The sequence below is a fragment of the Peromyscus maniculatus genome, chromosome 16 (genome assembly GCF_049852395.1).
Source record: "Peromyscus maniculatus bairdii isolate BWxNUB_F1_BW_parent chromosome 16, HU_Pman_BW_mat_3.1, whole genome shotgun sequence".
Taxonomy (NCBI): Eukaryota; Metazoa; Chordata; class Mammalia; order Rodentia; family Cricetidae; genus Peromyscus; species Peromyscus maniculatus.
This window is the reverse complement of record NC_134867.1, coordinates 15,005,163-15,028,838: the sequence shown is the minus strand read 5'-3', so window position 1 is coordinate 15,028,838 and position 23,676 is coordinate 15,005,163. Positions and strand designations below refer to the sequence as shown.

The following is a 23,676-nucleotide window of genomic DNA, read 5'->3' as shown; positions in this document are numbered from 1 at the left end:
CTAGCTTCGGTCTGGAGTTCTGTGCCAACCTGGGCAGCACACCAAAATCTTGTCTCCTAAAAAAGTTTGAAATACCATAAATGTTTTAATTTACATATTATAAAAACCAGTATATAAAAATGACAGTAAGGAAAGTTAGGGATTTTAGAAAAATATGAAGAATAGGGGTTGGATAGATGGCTCAGCAGTTAAGAGCACTGGCTACTCTTCCAGAGGACCAGGGTTCAATTCCCAGCAACCACATGGTAGCTCACAACTGTCTGTATCTCCAGTTCCAGGGGATCTGACACCCTCACACAGACATACGTGCAGGCAAAATACCAGCATTCATAAAATAAACCAATTACAAAAAAAAATACGAAGAATACAGTTGAGTGTGATAGTGCACACCTGTAATCTCAGAATTCAGAGGTTGAGCCTGGGAGATTGATAGTTTGAGGCCTGCCTGGGTCACATATCAAGACACAGTGGCAAGATAAGATCAAAACAAAAGAAAACATGAATTACTAATAAACACTCAGAGGTAAGTAGTATTAGTATTTTGGTATATTTTCTTACAGTGTGTTTAAAAATTATGCATAATATGCTTTTGTAATAAGGTAAAATTTAAATAACAAAATTTGCAATTTTATGTAGCTACTTGGGAGGCTGAGGCAGGAAGATGACTTGAACACTGAGTTTTGAGGCCTGGCCTACAGACTGAAACCTATTTCAGGGGGATTTTTGATAGGGGGTGGAGAAATGGCTCATCAGTTAGGGTGCATATTGTAGAGAGCCTGCACTTGCTCCCCAGCACCCCCATTTGGGGGCTCACAGTTGACTGTCCTGTCACTCAGGCTCTAGGGGCTCTGCCGTCTCTGGCCTCTGTGCACACCCTCACTCTTGTGCACATACCCTGCGGACACACAACTGAAAACAGACAACTGAAAAAACAAAACAAAACAAGCCGGGCTTGGTGGCGCACGCCTTTACTGCCAGCTGGTAGCCCTCGGGAGGCCGAGGCAGGTGGACCTGTAAGTTTAAAGCCTGTCTGGTCTACATGGCACGTTCCAGGCCAGCCAAGGTTTCATATAGGCCCTGTCTCAATAAAGGAAAAAAAAGCTGCGATTCAGTGTGTTTTATTTAGTACATTCACAGTGTTTTATAAGTTACTCCTGCCTAATTCTGGAAGATGCTCATCTCCCAAGGAGCCCCAGACCTTTGGAGTCCTTACTCATTGCTCTCGATTCTGGCGAGTACGGTCTGCCTTCTGTCAGTGGATGAGAGACAATCTGGCCTTTTGTGACTGACCTATTTAACTCAGCATATTTTCAAGGTATACCATGTTGCAGTATGTACTAATACTTCCTTTTTGTGGATGAATAATAATATGGCCACATTTTGTTTATCCATTAATGAAAATTTGTTCTCGCTACTTTTTGGCATTCAAGAATAATGTAAATATGTATACATATTTTTGTTTGAACATATGTCTTCATCTGTTTTGAGTGTATACCTAGGAAGTAGAATTGCACAGACATATGGTAATTCCAACATAGAACTTTGTGAGGAACATTGGGTACACCATTGTACATTTTACCAGGGTGTGTTCAGTTGCTCCACATCTTTTCAAACTGTTTCCATTCTTGGAGTTGTAGACATACATCCGGTGTAGTTAGTATTGGTTTGAACTCCCTCCTCCCCAATTCCTCCCTCACTTCTCCCCCTCCTGTGTCTTCCCAGATCACCTCCTCAACTTCATGTCTTCTTAGTCTTCATCCCTGTGTCTATCTGTCTGTCTGTCTGGACAGCTCACAGAGTCCAGTATATGTACTGGCACATGGTTGACTTACTTCCTCTGTGGTTTTGCTGTTACTTCTTACTCTGCTCCTTGTAAGAACCTTAAATTTATGTGTGTGTGTGTGTGTGTGTGTGTGCGCGTGCGTGCGTGCAGGCGTGAGCCCACACACAAGTGCTTATGTGTGCATGAAGTGCCACGTCATATCTCTGGGTCAGAGGGGATTCTCTTCTTCCCCCTTTAAATGGTTCCTGAGGATGAACTTGAATCACCGAGCTTGCTCAGTAATCACTTCTACCTACTGAGCCTTCTCACCAACCTTGTCCTCTGTTCTTTTCTTTTTTTTTTTTTTTTTTTTTTTTGGTTTTTCGAGACAGGGTTTCTCTTGTGTAGCTTTGCGCCTCTCCTGGAACTCACTTGGTAGACCAGGCTGGCCTCGAACTCACAGAGATCCGCCTGCCTCTGCCTCCCGAGTGCTGGGATTAAAGGCGTGCGCCACCACCGCCCGGCCTCTGTTCTTTTCTAAGTGTTCTAGTGGAGATGGTTTTCTCATAGATTTTTGTTTTCCTATTGGCGCACGATAATTTAACATCCTAGCCATTTATATATCTTTGAAGAAATGTCTATAGAGGTCTTTTTCCTATTAAATTGGGTTCTTTTTTTATTATAATTTTTTTTTGAGACAATTTCTCTGTGTAAGAGTCTTAGCTGTCCTGGAACTCGCTTTGTAGACCAGGCTGGCCTCGAACTCAGATCTACCTGCCTCTGCCTCCTGAGTGCTGGAATTAAATGCATGTGCCACCACTGCCCAGCTCCTCGTTATTTATTAACCGGTGCAATGTTATTCATTAAGTGGCCCTGTTTGCTATGCAAGAAAAACTACAAGGTACAACAAAAAGTTTATTAAAGGGGAGGAAAGAGAAGGGTGCTTAGGCCTTGGAAAGATCGTGCAGGAAAAAAGGGGAGAGGGATGAGTGGGACCTGCTTTTATGGATTCCCCTGCACATGCGCATATGGGCTTAAGTAGCTGCACCACGCATGCGCGTAGGTTACGTGATCACGCTCTGGGCAGATTATGTGACCCTGGGATGACTAAGCATTTTGCCAGTGCACGTGTGGTCATGTCACTGGGGAGTGGCTAGGAATTCTAACACATCTGCCTCTACCTCTCACTATTGGGTTTAAGGTACGTCCCCAAATAGTGTGGTGCTGGGGATCGAACCAGAGTTTTCAGCAGGCACCATGCCAGCTGAGCCATACCCCAAGCCCGACTTTTAAAATTTCCTTGTATTTGAAACTAATAGTTGTTCATTCTTCCACATTTTGGTCCATGTGATTTCTCCCCCATGATAGTGATGTGAATTGATTTATTGTCCAAATGCTGTAAGTTGTTTTTAGGCTCTTTGTAGATATTTCCAAATGTATAGATAATTTCATGCACTGCCACTAACAGTGTATGAAAGTACCTCTTCCTTTCAATTCTTTGTCTTTTTGAGACAGTTTCTCTGTCTCAAAACAGTAAAACAGTAAAACAGTCCTGGCTGACCTGGAACTCACTCTGTAGACTAGATTGGCCTAGAACTCTGCCTCCTGAGTGCTGGGATTAAAGGCTCACACCACTATGCCTTGCTTCTTTTCAGTTCTTTAACGTGTGTGTGTGTGTGTCTGTGTGTGTGTCTGTGTGTCTGTGTGTGTGTGTGTGTGTGTCTGCCTGTGTGTGTGTGTCTGTGTGTGTGTCTGTGTGTCTGTCTGTGTGTGTGTGTGTGTCTGCCTGTGTGTGTGTCTGTGTGTGTGTGTGTGTGTCTGTGTCTGTCTGTCTGTCTGTGTGTCTGTGTGTCTGTGTGTCTGTGTGTCTGTGAGGGAGAGGGCGGGGAGCACAAGCGCTCGTGAACCCAAACCGACCTGGAGCGTTGGAGCTGGCGCACACTTGCTTCTGAACGGCTCTGGAGGTCAGAGGACAGGTTAAGGAGTCACTTCTCTCCCATCTTGGGTTCCAGGAATGGAACTCGGTCGTCAACTCGGTCGTCAGGCTTGAGTGGTCTGTACTTGTCAACCCTCGGGCGTGTGTCACGTTTTCACACATGAGACAGTCTCTGTTTCAGTCTGAGATGGAGAGCCGATGCCCCTGTGCTTTAGCTCTCTGGAACTGTAGTTTGTGGTTGAGTTCCTCTCTGTTGATCTTTAGTTTACAGTTGGTAATATCGTTAGGTTGTTAAACAGTAGTGTTCCCCCCCCCCTTGGAAAAGCATGCATTTATATAATTTTTTCACCTACATTTTTCTACTTTTATATTAAAGGATATATTTAGAAATGTAATTAGTTAAAAATCTGCCAGAAAGCTTCCTAGTCAGCCTGTATTCCTACTATTTTCTCAGAATGAAGAAAAGAATTTGAAGATACATGCTGTACCACTCAAGAAAATGGAGTCCTAGTTTGCTTTGTGTTCTGGTAAAGCACCATGACCAGAAGCAACGTGGAGAGGCAAGGGCTCATGTGTCTCAGTCACAGCCCATCACTGAGGGAAGCCAGCAGGAGCTGAAGCCGAGACCATGGAGGAACATTGCTTATTGGCTTGCTCCCTGTGGCTGGTTCAATATGCTTTCTTACTATACACCTCGGGGCAACCTGCCCGGGGCTGGCACCTCCCTCGTGGCCTGGGCTCTCCCCCATCAATCATTAATCAGGAGAAAACCGACAAACTGGCCACAGGCAGTCTGATGGAGATGTTTCTCAATTGAGAGCCCACTTCCCAGAGGACTCTAGCTAGTGTCCCGGTGACAGAACTCAGCAGCATCAATGGGAAAGAAGAGACAATGTTCCATATTGTGTTTGATGTAGCCGTTGTTAGCAGCATTAAACAGAATTCCACGCTAAGGAATGGAGGGCAGAAACCGTCTAGCTAGCTGTCTTTAAAATGGGGAGAGAGCACACAAGGTGCTTAGGGGTGCAGATCTCTCCTTTTGACTTCAGGGAGAAGAAAAACCTGATCATTATTCATTATCCTTGTCAAGAAATAAGTGTCAGGTATGGTTGCGCGCCTTTAATCCCAGTGTTCAGGAGGCAGGGGCAGGTGTAGCTCTGTGAGTTCGAGGCTAGCCTGGTCTATATAGTGAGTTCTAGGACAACCAGAGCTACACAGCAAGACCCTGGGGGTGGGGGGTGGGGGGGGGGAGGAAAGACAACCAAACAATAAAACAGAAAAAGAAACAAGGAATTTTATTTTTTTCCCCCTTGGAACAAAAAGTCTGGATTTTTTTTTTTTTTTTGACTCAAGTATATTATCAAGTATTCACCTCCTTCTGCCTGTTCTTTGGCTTCTTTATAGACCAGTTGTTCTCAACTTTCCTAATGCTGTGACCCTTTAATACAGCTCCTCATGTTGTGGTGACCCCCAAACATAAATTTATGTAGTTGCTCCTTTATAAGTGTAATTGTGCTACTGCAGATACTTATATGTGGCCCCTGTGGAAGGGTTGTTGGAGACCCACAGGTTGAGAACCTCTGGTATAGATGGTCCTAGATGATTGTCGTGCCTCGTTCTAGACAGGAAGAGGAAAAGACAAAGGGGCTGGGCCAACCACGTTGTATGCAAGTGCTTTCTACCAGTTAGCTGAGCACCTACATTAATTACCATTTTAAGTTGCCTGTGGAAGACATAACTTCATGCTGTGGCCTGCAGTAGCTTGTGGGTTTTTTTTTTTTTTTTTTTTTTTTTTTTTGTTTCTTTGTTTTTGAATCATTCATGCAGGTAAAGCCTGAGTTTTGGCTTCAGCGTGGAAAAAGGACTTCAGGATGATCCAGTATAAGGCCAAGTTAGGAGTTTATTAAAAGACATTTTAAACATAGATCTTAAGCACAGGGATGAATAGAAAAAAAGTATTTAGAGAAAGAATAAGACATAGCTAGGTGCAAATTGACTTTCAAGGAAGAATATCACTTTATTGCCTTTATAATAGTCATATGTAGGGTTTTATTGATTTCTGAAGTTATTATTGCTAAGAAATTGAATGAAATCACAAAGTGGTTCCTAAGGTACACCTGGCAGGATTACATTTGGTGAGGAAAAGCTACATCACAGGGATGTAGGACGTTTAGGATGTAGTCACTTGGTAGCCTCATTTATGAAATTCCCAGAGGATCTGGGTGAAGAGTGAGGTCCTGTCTGGGGTCATACACGCTCCCTCAGGCCTTAAGTTTGGCTCATTGCTATTTTACGATCTGGAAGTTTTTCTACATAAGGAAGTGTGCCTTGGACAGCATCTTTCATAGCGAGTGTTAATTGTGCTAGGAACTTGGATGCTTAGCTGGAGGGCTCTTCAGCTAGACATCAGGGCGGGGCTCTTTCCTCTTTCCACTTCCCTAGAGTTTCCCCTGTCTTTTTGTCCTGGCTCAATATTATATCTGTGTAGCTTTATTATTAAGTATGTTTATCCTCTTGTATGATTCTCTCGTTAGTTAAATTCTTAGAAGTATAGTTGTTAGATTACAGGGTAATATTACCACATTCTTCAAAAAGGTTGAGTCAGGGCTGGGGTGGTGACTCAGTGGAAAAAATGATTGCTGTGCTTTTGTGAGGACCTGAGTTCAGATTCTCAAAATCTGTGGGAAAGGCTGGATGTGGCCACTTGAATCCCAGCACTTTTACAGCCTGATGGGAGGTGGAGACAGAATTCTAGGAAGCTGATAGCCAGCTTACCTGGCACACAGCATCAAACAAGAGACCCCACCAAACAAGTGGGAGGCTTGAGATTGCCCTCTGACCTCCACAAAGCTGAGCCAGAACTACTCCATGTCTATCTGAGTAGAGAGCTGCCTGGCCTGCTCTCCTTCTCCTTGTCTACCTGGGCTTTTGGCCTCACTGTCTGTTAGTAGGCAGGTGGTCTTTTGCTGCTCTTCTCAGTATTTTATTGTGGGAAGGTTGAATGTCTTCATTTGTGTTTCGACTATCTTTTGGGTGCCCCACCCCTTCTTCCCTTCCAGTAAGCATTATATGGTGGCAAAGATTGGCATTGAATTTAAACTATCTAGATTTACAAATCCAATTATACTACTTAGACAAATGACTTGGACCAATTAATTCTGTGTCTTTGTTTTCCTGTATCCCCTGGTAAAATGGTAGACTAGTTCCTACCTCATGGGGCTGTTGGGAGGATTGCATGAGCTTATCCCTGGGAAGAATTTAAACCATCTGGCAGATAAGAAGCTCTGCTGCTCCTCTTAGACTCTATACACTGTATTTCTGGAGGGGAAATTCCTAGAAAAGTGTAGTGTTTCAAAATAGGTCTCACCAGACACTGTCTTAGCACACTCTTTACAGTAAAGGCTGCATAACTCTTGTATTACCTCAATGATACCATGTTTAAGCCTTTGCTTTTAGTGATGTATGTGTTTCTGAGTGTATGTGTATTTGTAAGTTGTGAAAAGATTTGTGTATAAAGTCGTCTATATTTTCTTACTTTTGGTTATCAGTAATTTCAGTCATGAAGAAAAGTCTCATGACCTGTGTATCCCCTATCTAGACATTTGTTCTGTAAGGTCAGGTATTATCAGGATTTCTATAAAGGACCAATAAATATTTGGCTGTGTGGTCTGCTGTGTGTGCTGAGTTCTGTAGTTGTGAGAAAGCAACCCTGGTTGGTTTTTACTTAAACAAACGGAAGTCTTACTGACTTCAGGGCCCTTGACTTTCCCCCAGCACTTGGGAGGCAGAAGCAGGTGATCTTTGTAAGTTTGAGGTAAGTTCCAAGCCAGCCAGGGCTACATAGTCAAGTCCCTGTTGCAAAAAAACCAAAACAACTCCCCGTCAAACCTAGATCTTGTTTCTGTTTTTCATGATTTGAAATAAGGAATTACATCTAACTTAAAATCAAAAGAAACTTTACTAAGGTACATGTAGTCTTTGAAGTTTGCTTATGATTGTATTTTTTAAATAGTAGGGGGGGAAAAAAAAACCCTGAACTATAGCTAGCCAGATGCTTTAAAAAAGCAGCCAGCTTTGATAAAGAAGCTAAAAGAGGGGCCTGGGGAGGTTACATCTCAGCTATTTTCAGATCAACTGTTACTGTGCTTTTACCTGGTAAGAAAAATTTGTGACAGTTCAAATAAACTATCCCACTGCACGGAGACGTGCTGACATCCGCATCGGGTCTCCCCACTCCCACAGCACCTCACGAGGGTCCTCCTTTGTCCTTTAAAAGTGAGATGCTCTGATGAGAAGGCTGGGTTCCTATGGAGCTGTGGAGTTAGTGATGGGACTGTAGGCTGCCATTGGGAATGGTGTGCTGCCAGGTGAGACAGACAGACTTTATTCATTATGAACTAGCGTTGTTCATAACAAACTTACCCGTCTTACTACAGCTTGGCAGTGTATGCAGAGGAAGCAAAACAAATGCAGTTGAGATTCTTTCAAAACACACCAGCAGTGTCATTCAGTAAATACTCAGGATGGCGGTTGGCAATACATTTGCAGAGAAAAAAAGCAGATGGTACCAGGAGGTGGTGGCGCACACCTTTAATCCCAGCACTTGAGAGGCAGAGGCAGGCGGATCTCTGTGAGTTCGAGGCCAGCCTGGTCTACAGAGCGAGAGCCAGGAAAGGCGCAAAGCTACACAGAGAAACCCTGTCTTTAAAAAACCAAAGACCGAAAAAAAAAGAAAAAGCAGATGGTGACTGTGTGGTCCCGGCTAAAGAATTTGGCCTCTAACCTGGTAGAGAATGAAAGTAATGCATTCCAAATGGAGTAGATTCCAAAGTTCCCAGGACAGAAATAGGCATTTTTTTTTTCCTGGTTGTACAAGGAGTGTATGTTACAAAAAGGAAACAATTAAAACTGTGATAAGCCCTCTAATCCCTTTTACTAGAGGTGACCACCACCCAGTAGCTGCATGGCCTCACAGAGGGCAGCTTCACGGTCACTTGTCCCAGTGTGGGTGGCACAGAGGGCGGAGAGGGAGAGCAGGAGCCTGGTAGAGATACTGTCTCACTATGTAGCTCACGTTGGCCTTGAACTTCAGGCTTCCTGCCTTCACCTTAGGTCTCAGATTACTGCCCAGTTATCTTGGAGGATTTTTTAAAAAAGTCTATCCTTAGGAAAGAATGAAACAAACAGGTATTTTTTCACCTGGTTAAGTCTTTACTAGTATATCACAGGAATGGTTTCTGGAAGCATGTTTCCTGGCTGTTTTTATTTGACAGCTCTGGAGCAGAGTTCTTCCCCGTCCTGCCCAGCAGGCTTTACTCATTTCACTTCTCCTCAGAAGTAAGTCTGGCTTTGGGAGTCCCTTCAGGCTCGTGGTCTACGTCTCCCCTTTCCCTCTGCATTTGTTCCCTTCCTGGTGTGTGTTAAGTAGTGCTCTCCCATATTCTCAGTAATTTCTGGTTCTAAGAAGAAAATGTGCTCTGAACTGCGGGAATCTCCATATTCTATTCTGTGAAGTGTATTTTTCTATTTAATATCTTTTATTTTCCACATACATGTATGGGCTCTCTCACGTAATTAAAAAACAGTTGCTACTTTCAGTTTGTATGCATTCACACCTTTTTGTTCTATTATTTTGTTCAGTAGCATAAATCTCTTTTTGATGTAGTCGTTCAAGCTCAGTCAGTCAGTGTTTGGTATTTATGTATAACCAGTTACAAAATGGATGATGACCTGTGGCATTAGTTCACACCGTTGACTTTTTGTCAGATCTGAAGTCTGAATCCTGGCAGTATGTAGACGTAGATCGGCATTGCCGTTTCATGTTTTTGGAAGTGTAACTTTAAATCTACATAAATTGCCTTTTGCTTCTGCTGTATTCATGGGTTCGTGTATGGACCTCAAGTATTGGAGGTGGCAGACTTTTCAGCAGAAGGTAAAGAGAGTGTTGTCTTCTGGTGTCATTGTGTGTGCTGGGGTGGGTGTATGGCAGGTGAAAGAGCTCTCTCTGAGTGTCACCACAGAACAGTTATAGCAAATGGACCACTTTGATCACATTTAAGATACATTTTAATTCATTATTCTAAAATCCGTTAAAGAAAGAAAGAAAGAAAGAAAGAAAGAAAGAAAGAAAACCTTCTGTGCTGGTGGGATAGCCAAGTGGGTAGAGGCACTAGCTGCAGCAGCAGCCTGTTGAGTTTTAATCTCTGGACCCATAGTGAAGAGAGAGAACCGGTGGGCCTCTGGCTGCCACGTGCACACTGGCATTTATGTGCTTACACGCATTCACACGCACAAATGAGTGTGCAAGAAAAAGTAGAAACCTAACTAGAGCTCGAGAGTGACTTTCACTCTCTCTGACATTAAGATTGGGTAATTAAGAAGAAGAGAACACTAGCGTATTGTGTACAGCACCGTGTCATTCTCTCAGGCTTAGCCGGCCGCACTGTGGTTTCTTCCTGGGAACCTGTCCAAGTCATTATTCATGGTGCACTCCTCCCCACTGCTCCTTTGACTGAGGATCGCTTCACAGTCAACAGAGGCAGCCTGATCCGTGACTCATGACTGGAGGATAGACATTCTTGGGTTAGGCGCCCAGTGCCAGAAGCGTTGGGTTCCAATATGCTAACCACCTCTCTTCCGAACTTGTTAATATGCTCTTCTCTCAAGTTTGTTCTTGTTTTAGTAGAGAAACAAACACATCCCACATACTTGTAAAATATGTTTTTATAGAGGCTTTTTTAATGAGTTGCTTTTAAAGAAAATAATGAGATTAGGATCAGAAATTCTGACATACTTTTCTTGGGCAATGTTTCTTTGATTAAAAAAAAAGCGACCATTTTGCCATTTACATGCCAGATATTATAAATACTACTTTTATGAGTTTATACAGCTGTTTATGAAGTTTCTCCACTTTACAATTCTTTTCAAAAGTGTGCTTTTGTACATGCATGTGCACATTCCTTCATGTGAATGTGGATGTCGTGACTGTGCCTGAGTGTTGATCCTACCTTCATCTTATTTGAGACAGTTTCTGTTGCTTTTCGGGTGCATATGCCAGAGTAGTGGCCTGTGAGCTGCTGCAGGTTCTCTGTCTGTCTCCTAGCTCTCTCTAGGTGGACTGGGACATTCGTAGAATGCATCCGGCTTTTAGGCCTTTATGAGGCCTCTGGGCATTTGAACTCCGGTCTTCACATTTGCATTCACAACAAGTACTTTTACCTAGTGACCCAGCTTTCTCACTTCTAGTAGTCTTTAGTTTTTGTTTGGATTCTTTCTCACTGTGTAAACCTGGCTGGGTTAGAACTCCTGTTGCTTAGAGGCAATAGGATTTTCAGGCTATTTAGTGGAGTGAGCTATAACTTTACATCTGAAACCCTGCCTTTTATTTTCTTCAGTGGCTATTTTTAATTTATCAATAATAATTGGAAGTGATTTTCTTTGACAACTTTTTGTTCTTCATTTCCAAGTTAATTGGCTATTTTTTATTATATTATTTTTGAATTATGCACATTTATTTAATATGATATGGTATATATTGTTACAATTTAGAATCTCAAAGAATTACCCTTATCAAAAAGTTGTCTCATCTTATCCCCTTCCCCTTCTTAGTTTCTTTGAGGGAGATTAAATATATGTTATAAAAAATTTAAAAATTAATTGATTAAAAATTAAAAAGAAACTCTGTGTGTGTGTGTGTGTGTGTGTGTGTGTGTGTGTGTATGTGATTACACACACATATGTACATGCCTGTGTGCCCATGGAGGTGAGAGGCATCACATTCCCTTTGGTGCTAGAGTTACAGGCAAACGGTTGTAAGCCGCCCATCGTGGTTGCAGGAACTGAAGTTTGGTCCTCTTCAAGAACAGGATTGACTCCACTGAATCAGGGCACCAACCCCTTATCCCCTGTAGCTTTGGCTGGGCGCTTGTTATATAGCCAGGGTTGACAGTGAACTTCTGATTCTCCTGCCTCCACCTCCCAAGTGCCAGCGTTACAAGCCTGCACCATCACACCTGGTTTTACCTGGTGCTGGAAATTGAACCTAGGGCTCTGTGAGTGCTATACAGGCACCATCCTAACTGAGCTACATCTCCAGCTTGTAGCATACATTTTATAGATGATGGGACCATTGTTTTCAAAGTGATGTTCTTACAGGATCTCTCCTTCCTCCTGTTTCTGTGACTTGACTTTCACATTTCTGTATCCCTTCTAATTGACTAAAAAGTAGGCATTTGAACATCTCCCTTTAGACATTACCAGTCTTCAACTTAAGTTCCTAAAACTTCCCCAGTCTGTCGTGTTCTTGGTATCTTTCATTTGTTTCTTTACTCTTGTTCCACTGGCACCCAGTTACCTTTTTATTTCTTCGGCCACCACCCTAGATTATACCGTTGTTCCCGTCCACCACCTTAGATTACACCGTTGTTCCCGTCCACCACCCTAGATTACACCGTTGTTCCCGTCCACCACCCTAGATTATACCGTGGTTCCCGTCCACCACCCTAGATTACACCGTTGTTCCCGTCCACCACCCTAGATTACACCGTTGTTCCCGTCCACCACCCTAGATTATACCGTGGTTCCCGTCCACCACCCTAGATTACACCGTTGTTCCCGTCCACCACCCTAGATTACACCGTTGTTCCCGTCCACCACCCTAGATTATACTGTTGCTCCTGTACACTGAAATTACTTCCAAGTCTTCTAACTACTTTTTCTGTGTGTCTTCACACCTCCAGACTAACCATAGGATAGTCTTAGTCTCTGTGTCTTAGGATGATGGCCAGGTCCCTCGGTGGGACTTTATGTGGTCTGCTCCATTTGTTCTGCTTGTGTCTTTGTCGTTTTCTCCTTCCCTTGCTCTAAGTCACCCTTCAGATGGATCGTGCTCATCTATCTGCATGTGAGCCTTGGCACGTGCTGTTCTTTTCTCAGAAGAGGAGTCTAAAGACATGAAAAAACGTGCTCTGGTGATTAAAGCTGAATCACTTCGGCTTGAATATTGGATTTTTCTCTTCACTTGTAATTTAGGAAGTGTTACTTACCCTGTCAGCTTTTGGTGGGGTTGTAGCATGTGATGGGAATCAAGAGTCAGTGTTTGAGGCTCGTGGGTCAGTTTCTGCCATGTGAGTACCATGAAAGAACAGCTCTTTGCAGTTCACAGTAAGTGTGTTTTGCTATTGGGTAGTACTGATTTGTGTTGATTTGATGGTAAATGGAAAAGATAGTTGTTCATTATAAATTAAGAGTAGAATGGCTCATTGTTGCTGGTATTTACCTTTTATTTTAATTGGGTATCAATTTTATTTAATTAGTGTCTTGCTTTTTAACTTATTAGTGACTTGAATTTAACCCTTGGATTGGCATTTGTATGAAATACATCATTTGATAAGGCTATATTTGCCTAAGTGTTTTGGAGATTGGGTCTCTTGTAGCCCAGGCTAGCCTTGGTCTCACTGTAGAGGTATAGATGACCTTGGACACCTAATTCTCCTGCCTCTACATCCCTAAAGGTGTGTATCAGTATGACCATTAAGTAGACAAGTTCAGGCCAATCTATGTGGGAACTCTTGAAAGAAAATGACTAATACACAAGCAGTTAATAATTGTTATAGAAAAATCAGAAGGGATAAAGATGGCAATAATAATATTTTCTCCATTGTTAATAGTTTATGTAAGATGTATTTCATAGTACACATAGTATACTTTATGATACAGAAATGAGGAAATGGTTTTATACCTTGCTTTAAGTGTTCTAATGCAGGGCTGGCCTTGGTGGCACACATCCTTGATTCCAGCATTTTGCAGGCAGAGGCAGACTGATCTTTGTGAGTTCAAGGCCAGCTTGGTCTGCATAGTGAGTTCAAGGCCAGACAGGGATACAAGCTAAGACCCTGTCTCAAAGAACAACAAAAATCAGCAAACAGTAATAAAAACTGTTGTAACACAGCTTTATTCATACAGCCTTCTCAGAAGAAGATAGCTGACATTTTGGTTTGGCCACATGACTTATGTGCCATGTTGATTCAAATTTCAAGTAAAATCTTCTAAACCAATTAACTTTTTCCTTGTAAGTGTATTTCTTCCTGTACTAGGAAGTGTGCCCAAACTCCCACTTAACTAAGAGAAAATGTGGGCTGGGGAGATGACTCAGCAGGTCAGAGCACTGGCTGCTCTTGCAGAGGACCTGACTCTACCCCAGCACCCCTGGCGGCTCACAACCATCTGTAACTGCAGTTCCAGGGTTTCTGACGCCCGTTACTGACCTCTGCACAGGCACCAAGCCTTTCAATGGTGCACATGCATAGACTCCGGCGAATTTTTTTTTTTTAAAGGAAGATGCCTCAGTAGCTCAGGTTTGGAAGAACCTTCCATGATGGAAAACTAAAACATTTAAAATGTGAAAAATGTTGATTTTAGTGTCTTGAATCTTTGTGATCTTTTTGAATATTTTGTTTTGAATAAATTCTTATGATTTGAAGTAATGTCACAGAATGTCTCAGAATGAAGCTGGAGGTGCACTGGGCATAGTTCAGTGGCAGAAAGGAGGCTCAGCACGCAGAAAGCCTTGGGCTCCGTCCTCAGCACAGCACGGACCCAAGGAAACAGGACGCCGCCTCTAATGTCTCATTCTATCTGATCCAATAGAGCTAGACGTGAGGATGACAAAACATTTACATATTCTTTCCATTCCCTCCAGACGGAAGAAGTTGCATTCTGGTGAATTTTAAGACATGCTGCTTACTATTCCAGTGGAAATATTGATGTAAGGTTCTAACTATCATTTTTATTTTATTTTTCACATGTATTTCTTTTTATTGTTGCATTTTTGCAGTGCAGGGATGTGTGACAAGATTTTCCTGGGGAGGTGCAACACACACACACACACACACACACTCTCACTCTCTCTCTCTCTCTCTCTCTCTCTCTCTCTCTCTCTCTCTCTCTCACTCTCACTCTCACTCTCACTCTCACTCTCACTCATCTGTCTTTACTCACCCCAGATAGAGAGCCCATGACAGAGCAAAGTAGCGATACCATCCAAGTCTAACTTGGTGAACCAATGAATTTTATCGGGGTTGCTTGCATTAGGAGCAGAAATGACTTAAAGACAGATGTATCAGCAAAACCCAACCCAGCACTAGTGACAGCTCACAAAAGCTGGGAACTTGGAGCACACTGCGTAGCCTGCAGGTCGGAGAGTGTCCCTTCCAAGTGACTTAGTTGGTCTAAACCTCTCCCAGGCAGGTGGGCTGGTCTCTGCTTCTTCCAGGCAGCTGGGCTTGTCTCAGAGTCTGTAGCTTGACTTGTCTTAGGTTTAGTCTCCCCTAGCTTTACTGTTTACTCTTGGGAGGGAGTGGCCTTGTGAGTCTGTTCAGTTTTAGGGAGTTCCTGAGTCTGTTTTGAGGTGTTTACCTTCTGTCCTAAGGAGCTTCTGCTGCAGGATGGAATGTGCCTATAGGTTGGAAATGACTTAGGAGCAGTGCAGTCGGGTGGACAGAGGGGACCTACTCTGGTGTACAGGATGTGCCTCCTGGTCCAGGCCTGGAGGGTAAAGGTGGGTCTGGCTGGGTGGAAAAGTTGGGATGTGGCTTGGGAGGGGCCTGTGGTTTAGGAGGTAGGCAGAGTTGATCTTGGCAGAAGCCTAGATACTGATGGTGGCACAGTCAGGGGTGGCCAGACTAGCCTGGGCCCTGGATATGGGACGTAGCAGTTAGGGAGGGTGGGCACATGCAGGCAGACATGGTGCTGAGGAAGGAGCTAAGGGCTCTGACATCTTGATCCAGTTGGGGAGAGTGGGGATAAGGGAGGGTCAGGCTAGGCGGTGGAGACAGATGTCACTATCATTTTTCAATTTTTTCTTACTTATTTTGAAAAATGTAATAATAGAAATTTTAAACTGATGGTGCTGTCCCATGCCTGTAACACAAGCTCTCAGGAGGTAGAGGCCCAAGGATTCAAGTTCAAGGCCTGCCTAAGCTACCTACCTAGCAAGACCCTGTCTCAATGTGGAGGGGCTAGGGATATAGATCAATAGTAGTGTGCTCTCCTGGAAGATTCTAGGTTAGCTCAGCACTGGAAAAAAACCATGATATTACATAATAACAACAGTAGTCCCAAATAAATCATTACTACTGTGCTGGGTGGATATTGGATTCATTGAATAATTCAGAGTGATAATAACAGAAAACTAATTTTTGGTTCCTGTTATTCCAAATACTTATTCTGTGTTGCTTTTTCCTTGTGTGTGATTGTCTTAGTTAGGATTTCTATTGCTGTGAAGATACATCATGACCACAACAACTCTTATAAAGGAAAACATTTAATTAGGGTGTTTCGCTTACAATTTAGAGGTTCAGTCCATTATTGTCATGGTGGGAAGCAAGGCAGCGTGCAGGCAGACATGGTGCTGGAGAAGGAGCTGAGAGTTCTTACATCTTGATCCAAAGGCACCAGGAAGTAAACTGTCTCAGTGGGTGTGGCTTGAGCATATATGAGCCCTCAAAGCCTGTCTCCACAGTGACACACTTCCTCCAACAAGACTACACCTACTCCAAACAAGGCCAAACTTGCCAATGATGTCAGTCCCTATGAGCTTATGGGGGACAATTACATTTAATATCCCAATTACCATGGTGATATTAAAATTCTGTAGTCTGCAAAATCAAATTGTCACATACTAAAGGGAAGGACATAGATTGATGTATTCCAGCATCTTGGAGGAAAAAAAATATTGGCTAGATTCACTTGTCATAGAGTTTGAAGAATGAATGTCTTATCGGTAACACCTACTTATAAAAGATAACAGTATACCAGTCTTGGTTCTCTACTTTTGATAGTTATATCATGTGAATTCTCTTAAGATTTGGAAAAACAAGCTTAAAGGATGACTCTCTCTATAGAACTTGTTTTCTCTGGGATGTCAGAGGCGAGTGTGTCTTCAGAAACAGTTCTGTTTATCTCTGTTCTCGTGGCTTTCTCTCCTTTTTGGATACAAGGTCTATCTTAGTCCTACAAAACTGACCTCCTTACAGTATGGTACAGTAGTGCCACATCCTCCAGCTCAAGTTTATCAAGCTTCAGTTCTAATCTGATCTCAGGTTTCTTGTCAGTCCTGTCTTTGTATTCTCTCTTCAGTCCAGCCTCAGGCTTAGCATGTGCGGTAGTGATGTTTATAATCCCAGCAACTGGAAAGGCTGGCGTCGGCCAACCTGGGCTTCATAGTTGGGTTTGAGGGCAGCCTGTGCTGTGTAGCAAGACTGCCTCAAAAAGCCAAAGGCAAACTGTCCACTCTCCCCTCTGAGACTCACCTCAGTCTCACCCTTCCCCTGTCTTTTTAGTAATCTTCCTGTGTATGCATTTGGGACTGCCAGCCCTCCGAAATGCCTCACAGGGGCCGATTCCCGAGTCTCACTCTCACCTCCATGCTGTGAAGAACACTGCACTGGGGAGTAGAAGGACGTGGCGTCAGAGCTGCCGTTAGATGTTGCTCTGGTCTCCGTGTCTAGGGTGTGGAGACTGGATCTGAAGCTCTTTTTCGGAGCTGTTTCCCTGCAGAAGGTTGTACCTGCTCCAGTCTCCTCAGTCCTCTCTAGAGCACAAATGCCCTCCTTTGTTTCCTGTCGCTGTGGTAAAGCCGTGACCAGAGCGACTTGGAGAAGAAAGTGTTCATTTCATCTTACAGTCACAGTCCATCATCTCGGAGCCAGGGCAGGGACTTGAGCAGAAACTGCAGTCGAGACCGTGGAGGAAGGATGTGTTTTGATTTGCTCTCCATGGCTTGCTCACTTGCTTTCTAATAAAACTCAGGACCACCTGCCCAGGGCTGGCCCCACCCACAGTGGGCTGGGCCCGCCCCCATCAATCACTCACTAAGAGCATGCCCCACAGACTTGCCTGCAGACAGCTTTGGTGGAGCCATTTTCTCAGCCGAGGCCCCCTCTCCTCAGATGACTCTAGCTTGTGTCAAGTTGACCAACAGCCAACGCCATAAACTTTTCTATGTAATTTTCATTGCATTCAAGTGAGAGTTTATCTCCGGGTCTCGATTTAGGGTGTGTCAGGGGTTCCCTGGTGGCTGCTGTTAGGCTCCCACAATCAGAAATCCACCTGCTGTTGCCTCTTCGGTGCTGGAATTGAAGGTGTGAGCCACCATGCCCAGCTCAGAAATGTCTTGGAATCCATCATTTCTTCCCGTGTGCTCCTTCGTCTTTTCTGACCCGGATGCTTTGCAGCCTGCCGAGTGTTGCTCTGCCACTGTTATCCCTCTGTGGCCGTCACAGCGAACGTTCTAGCAGTAATCTGACGCTGTCTTCTCTGCTCGTAGGAGGCCAGACTGTCCCCATCTGCATAGACGCTTTTCCAGCCTCATTCTTTGCCGTCACCGCACACCTGGCTCTGTAGGTAGACTCGAACACTAGCTGCTTTCCGCACATGGATTGTTTTCATACCGTATGTCTGTCTGGATTCCCTGACATCCTCTTCTCCGCTTTGGGAAATTCTCCTTTAGAGAATGACTCAAGGAGTTACCTTCCTTAAGCTCAAAGTGTCCCTCGAATTCTGTCTGGGCCTTCCTTGTGTATATCCTGAGGGCGAGGAGCACAGGGGTTTCTTGTTTGTAGTTCCCTCTTATTAAGGATGTCTTGTGTAAGATAGGCTGTGATATCCAGGTAGTCAGTGTTTCAATTTTGTTCTCTAGAGTTTGGCATAATGTTGAAGGTCAAAATAGGAACTTAGTAGTTAGTTGGTGTAAAGATGCAAAAATTTTAAAGGACTTGTGTGAATGTGTATGTGTGTGTATGTGCGCGCGCACGCATGCGTGCACACATGTGTGTATGAATACATTGTGCATATGGAGGCCAGAAGAGGGTGTCAGATGCCCTGCTGTGTCATCTTCTGCCCATTTCTTTGAGGCAAGTCTCTTCCTGAACTTGTACAGGCATGTGCACACGCACTCATATAGACAACACATTAAACAGACGACGGCATGGGCTTCCCTGCCTCGGGTGCCTAAACTGAACTCTGTGTGGACAGTGTGCTAATAATCACATTCTTGGTCTTTTAAAACTTCCTCTTACGTTTGTTTGTGGTGGGTATGTGCGCATGTGTGGAAGGTAGACAGCTTGTGCCCTCTCCTTCTGTTATGTGGATCCTGGGGATTTTGGCAGCAAGGGCCTTAATCACTAAGCCATCTTGACAGCCCCCACATTTAGTCTTTTTTTTTTTGAGACAGGAGCTCTGCATAATCCTGGCTGTCCTGGAACTCACTCTGTAGCACAGGCTGGCCTCGAACTCAAGAGATCTACCTGCCTCTGCCTCCTGAGTGCTGTGATTAAAGATATGTACCAAGTCTGGTGCCTGTGGTCTTCATGCTAAAGTTTTGACTCTTGTCAAAGAGTCTTGTTCCCCCTGAGACCTTGCCATTTCTTATGCTGAATCTCAGAGGTGCCTCTTCACCATTCATCACGTGACAGCATAATATATATACACACACACACACACACACACACACACACACACATACATACATACGTACATACACACACACACACACACACACACACACACACACACACATTTCACCCCCTCTCAATTTTAAAACTTCAAATCTTCAAAATAAAGGTTTTTTAGGGTCTTATTAATTTAGCATATAAAAGTTATATTAAACTTTTTAAGTGAAATAATTACTAGGTTTGTTCCTTATTTCTATGCTTTAGTCTGTTCTCAAGCTTTCAAATTCCTTTGACAGCCTGGATATAAAATTCAAAAATCATTAATGTGATGTGTTAATTTTGCACTTTTTGACTTACTGCAAAAAATCTTATAGTTTCCATAGCAACAATAACCTATCCAGATTGTGTAATATTCTTTACAGTATTAAAAATAAAACTGCAATTCCATGAGTTTCTGGAGCACCTCATGTAGGAGAACTGGGAATTGAAAGATGTCAGTGGAAAGTAAGTTGTGATTGAGGGTGAATATTTGTCAAAAGGCTTTTGTAATCTTAGGAACTGATAACTTAACTTTAGATGTTCAGGAGTAGATAGCTGGTGGTTGATATGACCATTAGACGTGAAGCATGTACATTGTATTTGTCCAGTATCACAAGCACTCTGGCCCCCCTGCACTAGCTGTTCTTCCCTCAAGGTAGAAGGCGGCACTGGCCTTAGCTGCTCTGTCACCTGCTGCTGCCCGTGCTCTTTAGTGGTTCTGAGTGGTCCGGAAACCCAGGAAACGGTGGGAGAAAGAGGAGAAGGATCATAAAAGCTCTTCCTGTTGTTCCTGTGAACCTGGCATGGTGGTGCACACCCCGAGCCAGAGACAGGCAGACCGCAGAGGCCAGCGTCAGCCTGGTCTGTCTAAACACCAAGTCCCAGGCCAGACAGGACTATACAGTGAGACCAGCCTGCCATATGCCAGGGTCATCGTGTTGAAAATACTAAAGATTATCTAAGTAGGCAGTTGTTTCTGGAGTATCAAATTATTTTGGATCCCTCCATGCTACTGTAAACCATTATATCACCAGTACCACTTAGTAGCTTAACGTCTTGCATCCTAACATGTGCTTTTAATTTTTTGCATTACTTTCAGTATACATGTTGATGCATTTACTTATTTATAGTAGTATGGTTTATATACTTTCTTAATAATACATAGCATCCTAGTTGCTTCCTGCAGAAACAGCTTGGGAGGGAGGGTTTGTTTCATCTCTGTCACCGAGGGAAGTCTGGACAGGAACTTAGAGCAGACCACAGAGCACTGCTGCTCACTGGCTTGTTCTCCATGGCTTGCTTAGCTTGCTTTCTTACACAACCCAATCACCTGCTCAGGGCTGGCTCTGCATGAGTGGGCCGGGCCCTCCCACCGCAGTCATTAGTCAAGAAAATGCCCCCAGACTTGCCTATAGGCCAGTCTCTCAGTTGTGGGTTCTTCTTCCCAGGTGATTCTAGAAAAGCCCCCCCCTTTTTTTTTCAAAAAAAGTAAATAAAAGATGCTTATTTATCCTGATTGGCATATAATGGGAAAAAATAAGTATAATGCTTAGGTTGATGGTGGGAGGAAAGCATTTATAACTCAACATAGGTAATTAGAAAATGCATGGATCACCTAGGAAGGAGAAATAGATGAGATCCCCTGGGTAAACTGAGTGGTGGTGGGGTAGCGGGGAGGGGATGGAAGATGAGAACTCAAGAGAACAGGATGGTTGAGTTGGGGGAGGGATGGAGAGAAGAGAGAGCAATGAAAGAGATATCTTGATAGAGAGAGCCATTATGGGGATGGGGGCAAACCTGGTGCTAGGGAAGTTCCCAGGAATCCACAAGGATGACCCCAGCTTAGACTCTGGCAATAGTGGAGAGGGTGCCTGAGCTGGCCTACCCCAGTAATCAGATTGGTGAATACCCTAACTGTCATCACAGAGCTTTCATCCAGTAACTGGTGGAAACAGACGAACAGATCCACAGCCAAGCACTGGGCTGAGCTCCTGGAGTCCAGTCGAAGAGAGGGAGGAGGGATTATATGAGCGAAGGGGGCAAGGTCATGATAGAAAACTCACAGAGACAGCTGACCCGAGCTAGTGGGAGTTCACTGACGCTGGACTGACAGCTGGGGAGCCTGCATGGGACCGAACTAGGCCCTCTGAATATGGGTGACAGTTGTGTGGCTTGGTCTGTTTGTGAGACCTCTGGTGGTGGGACCAGAATTTATCCTGGGTGCATGAACTGGCACCCATTTTTTGGAGCCCATTCCCTATGGTGGGATACCTCGTTCTGCCTTGATGCAGGGGGAGGGCCTTTGTCCTGCCTCAACTTGATGTGCCAGGCTCTGCTGACTCCCCCCAAGGGAGGCCTTACCCTCTCTGAGGAGTGAATGAAAGGTGGGGGAAGGTGGTAGGAGGAGGGGAGGGAGCAGAACTGTGATTAGTATGTAAAATGAAAAAAATTGAATTAAAAAAATAATATGTAAGCCGGGCGGTGGTGGCGCACGCCTTTAATCCCAGCACTCGGGAGGCAGAGCCAGGCGGATCTCTGTGAGTTCGAGGCCAGCCTGGGCTACCAAGTGAGCTCCAGGAAAGGCGCAAAGCTACACAGAGAAACCCTGTCTCGAAAAACCAAAAAAAAAAAAAAAGAAAAAAAAAAAAAAGAAAAAAAGAAAAAAAAGTCTAAACTCTTGTTTGCTGTTAGAGAATGGAAAAATGAGAAATAGCTAAGTATGACGAATGGGCCGGTTCTTTGGTGCCTTTAATAAAACCATCACATCATATATATGTATAGTTTGATTTTTCGAGACAGGATTTCTCTGTGTAGCCCTGGCTGTCCTGGAACTCAGATCTGTAGACCAGGCTGGCCTTGAATCCACACAGATCTGCCTGCCTCTGCCTTCCAGGAGCTGAGATTAAAGGTGTGTGCCACCACTGTCCAGCTGAAGTTTACCAGTTCCCCTTTTTTCATTTTGTCAGTATCAGGGATTGAACCTGGGACATCGTAGTGGAAGTCAAGAGATCTCCCACTGTGCTATAGCTCCTGCCCTCCAAAGACTTCTTTGTTTTGAGACAGGGTTTCTCTGTGTAGCCTGGCTGTCATGGAACTCACAGAGACCCATCTGCCTCTGCCTCCTGAGTGCTGGGATTAAAGGTGTGCGCCACCATACCTGGCTGATGTGACCCTTTAATATAGTTCCTTGTGTTGTGGTGACCCCCAACCATAAAATTATTTTGTTGCTGCTTCATGACTGTAATTTTGCTACTGTTAGGAATGGTAATGTAAATATCTGTTTTCTAATGGTCTTGGGGTGATCCCTGTTGGTACCCCACAGGTTGAGAACCGCTGGTCTAGATGTTAAATATTGACAAATACCTCTGATAGAGTTCGCCTTGAGTGCTGTGCCGTGCTGAACTGCACTACTGTGGTGTAATGGGAGGTTGTCAGCTCCACTGTGTTATGGGATATCACCAATATGTGTGATTTGTCATTGATTGACATTTCATTATGCAGTCGTACATGACTAATAGGAAAAGTGTACAGAACCAGTGTTGTTTGTTGATATTTTAGTGGAAATACTTTCATTTTAGTTCCTTTAAAATTATTAAATACAGTTGTGCATAGTAAAAACCAAACCTTCAACAGTGCAATTGTACATAAAATGAAGAGTACAAGCTTTCCTTTTTACTGTCTGTTTTCAGTTTCCCTTCGCTTCTCAGAAGTAAGCAGAACTGTTAACCTTTCATTTTATTCTGTTGCTCAGGATGAAACCTAAGGCTTTGGGGTGCCAGTGAGATGTCTCGGCTGGTAACCAGAAGACAAAAATTGGAGGGCCATACATTATGTCCCTATTATTAGAACAAGCCATGGCGTGATTTATATTTACCAGATAATCAGACCACAGTTATGGCAGTCATCTGGGACCATCTTGTGACTGGTTCTGGTGTTTGTACTCTGAGGATATTATTTATTAAAATAACCACACATCTGACTGTCTGCCCTGGTTATTGAAACATTATATTGTATTGGTTAAAATCCCTGGTAACTATTAGGCTTCCCTATATTCCTAATCCTGTTTCCTTTGCTTAGTGTGTCCCCGCACCTACTCCCACCCCTACCCCTTCCCCCCTAGCCTTTTTGAAAGTTTCTCTGTGTAGCCTTGGCTGTCCTGGAACTCTGTAGACCAGGTTGGCCTTGAACTCACAGAAATCTTCCTGCCTCTGCTTCCTGAGTGCTGGGCCTAATTAAAGGGTGCATCACCACCACCTGGCTACCTTTGCTTGTTTTCAAACCCACTCTTAACTACTGGATTTCTCTGGAGTGTTTTGAGAAAGTGTTATTGGTGTGAAGTTTTGAAGTCTTAAAAGGCTTTTGCTTGGTGACTTGGAATTTGGGGCCAATTAAGTGAGTCTGGTAGTTTATATATGTTAGTTACTTGTTAGTGATGGTTTATAATAGAATGCTTCTGTAGACCTCAGATAATTAAGAAAGGAATAGCA

General features: G+C 43.7%; 1 protein-coding gene across 3 annotated transcripts in view; it reads left to right on the top strand.

Moving 5' to 3' along the window:
• Positions 1 to 23,676, top strand: part of Cdk19 (cyclin dependent kinase 19) — a 131,650-nt gene that overhangs the window by 15,563 nt on the left and 92,411 nt on the right. Inside the window, exon 1 of one of the 3 annotated variants that reach the window (XM_076552414.1) lies at positions 14,403 to 14,463. The exons of the other annotated variants lie outside the window; for them this stretch is intronic. Within the exon in view, the coding sequence (XP_076408529.1) occupies positions 14,432 to 14,463 (32 nt within the window). The 5' untranslated portion in view covers positions 14,403 to 14,431. Of the gene's footprint in view, positions 1 to 14,402; positions 14,464 to 23,676 lie in introns of those variants that run through there. 3 annotated transcript variants of the gene reach the window in all.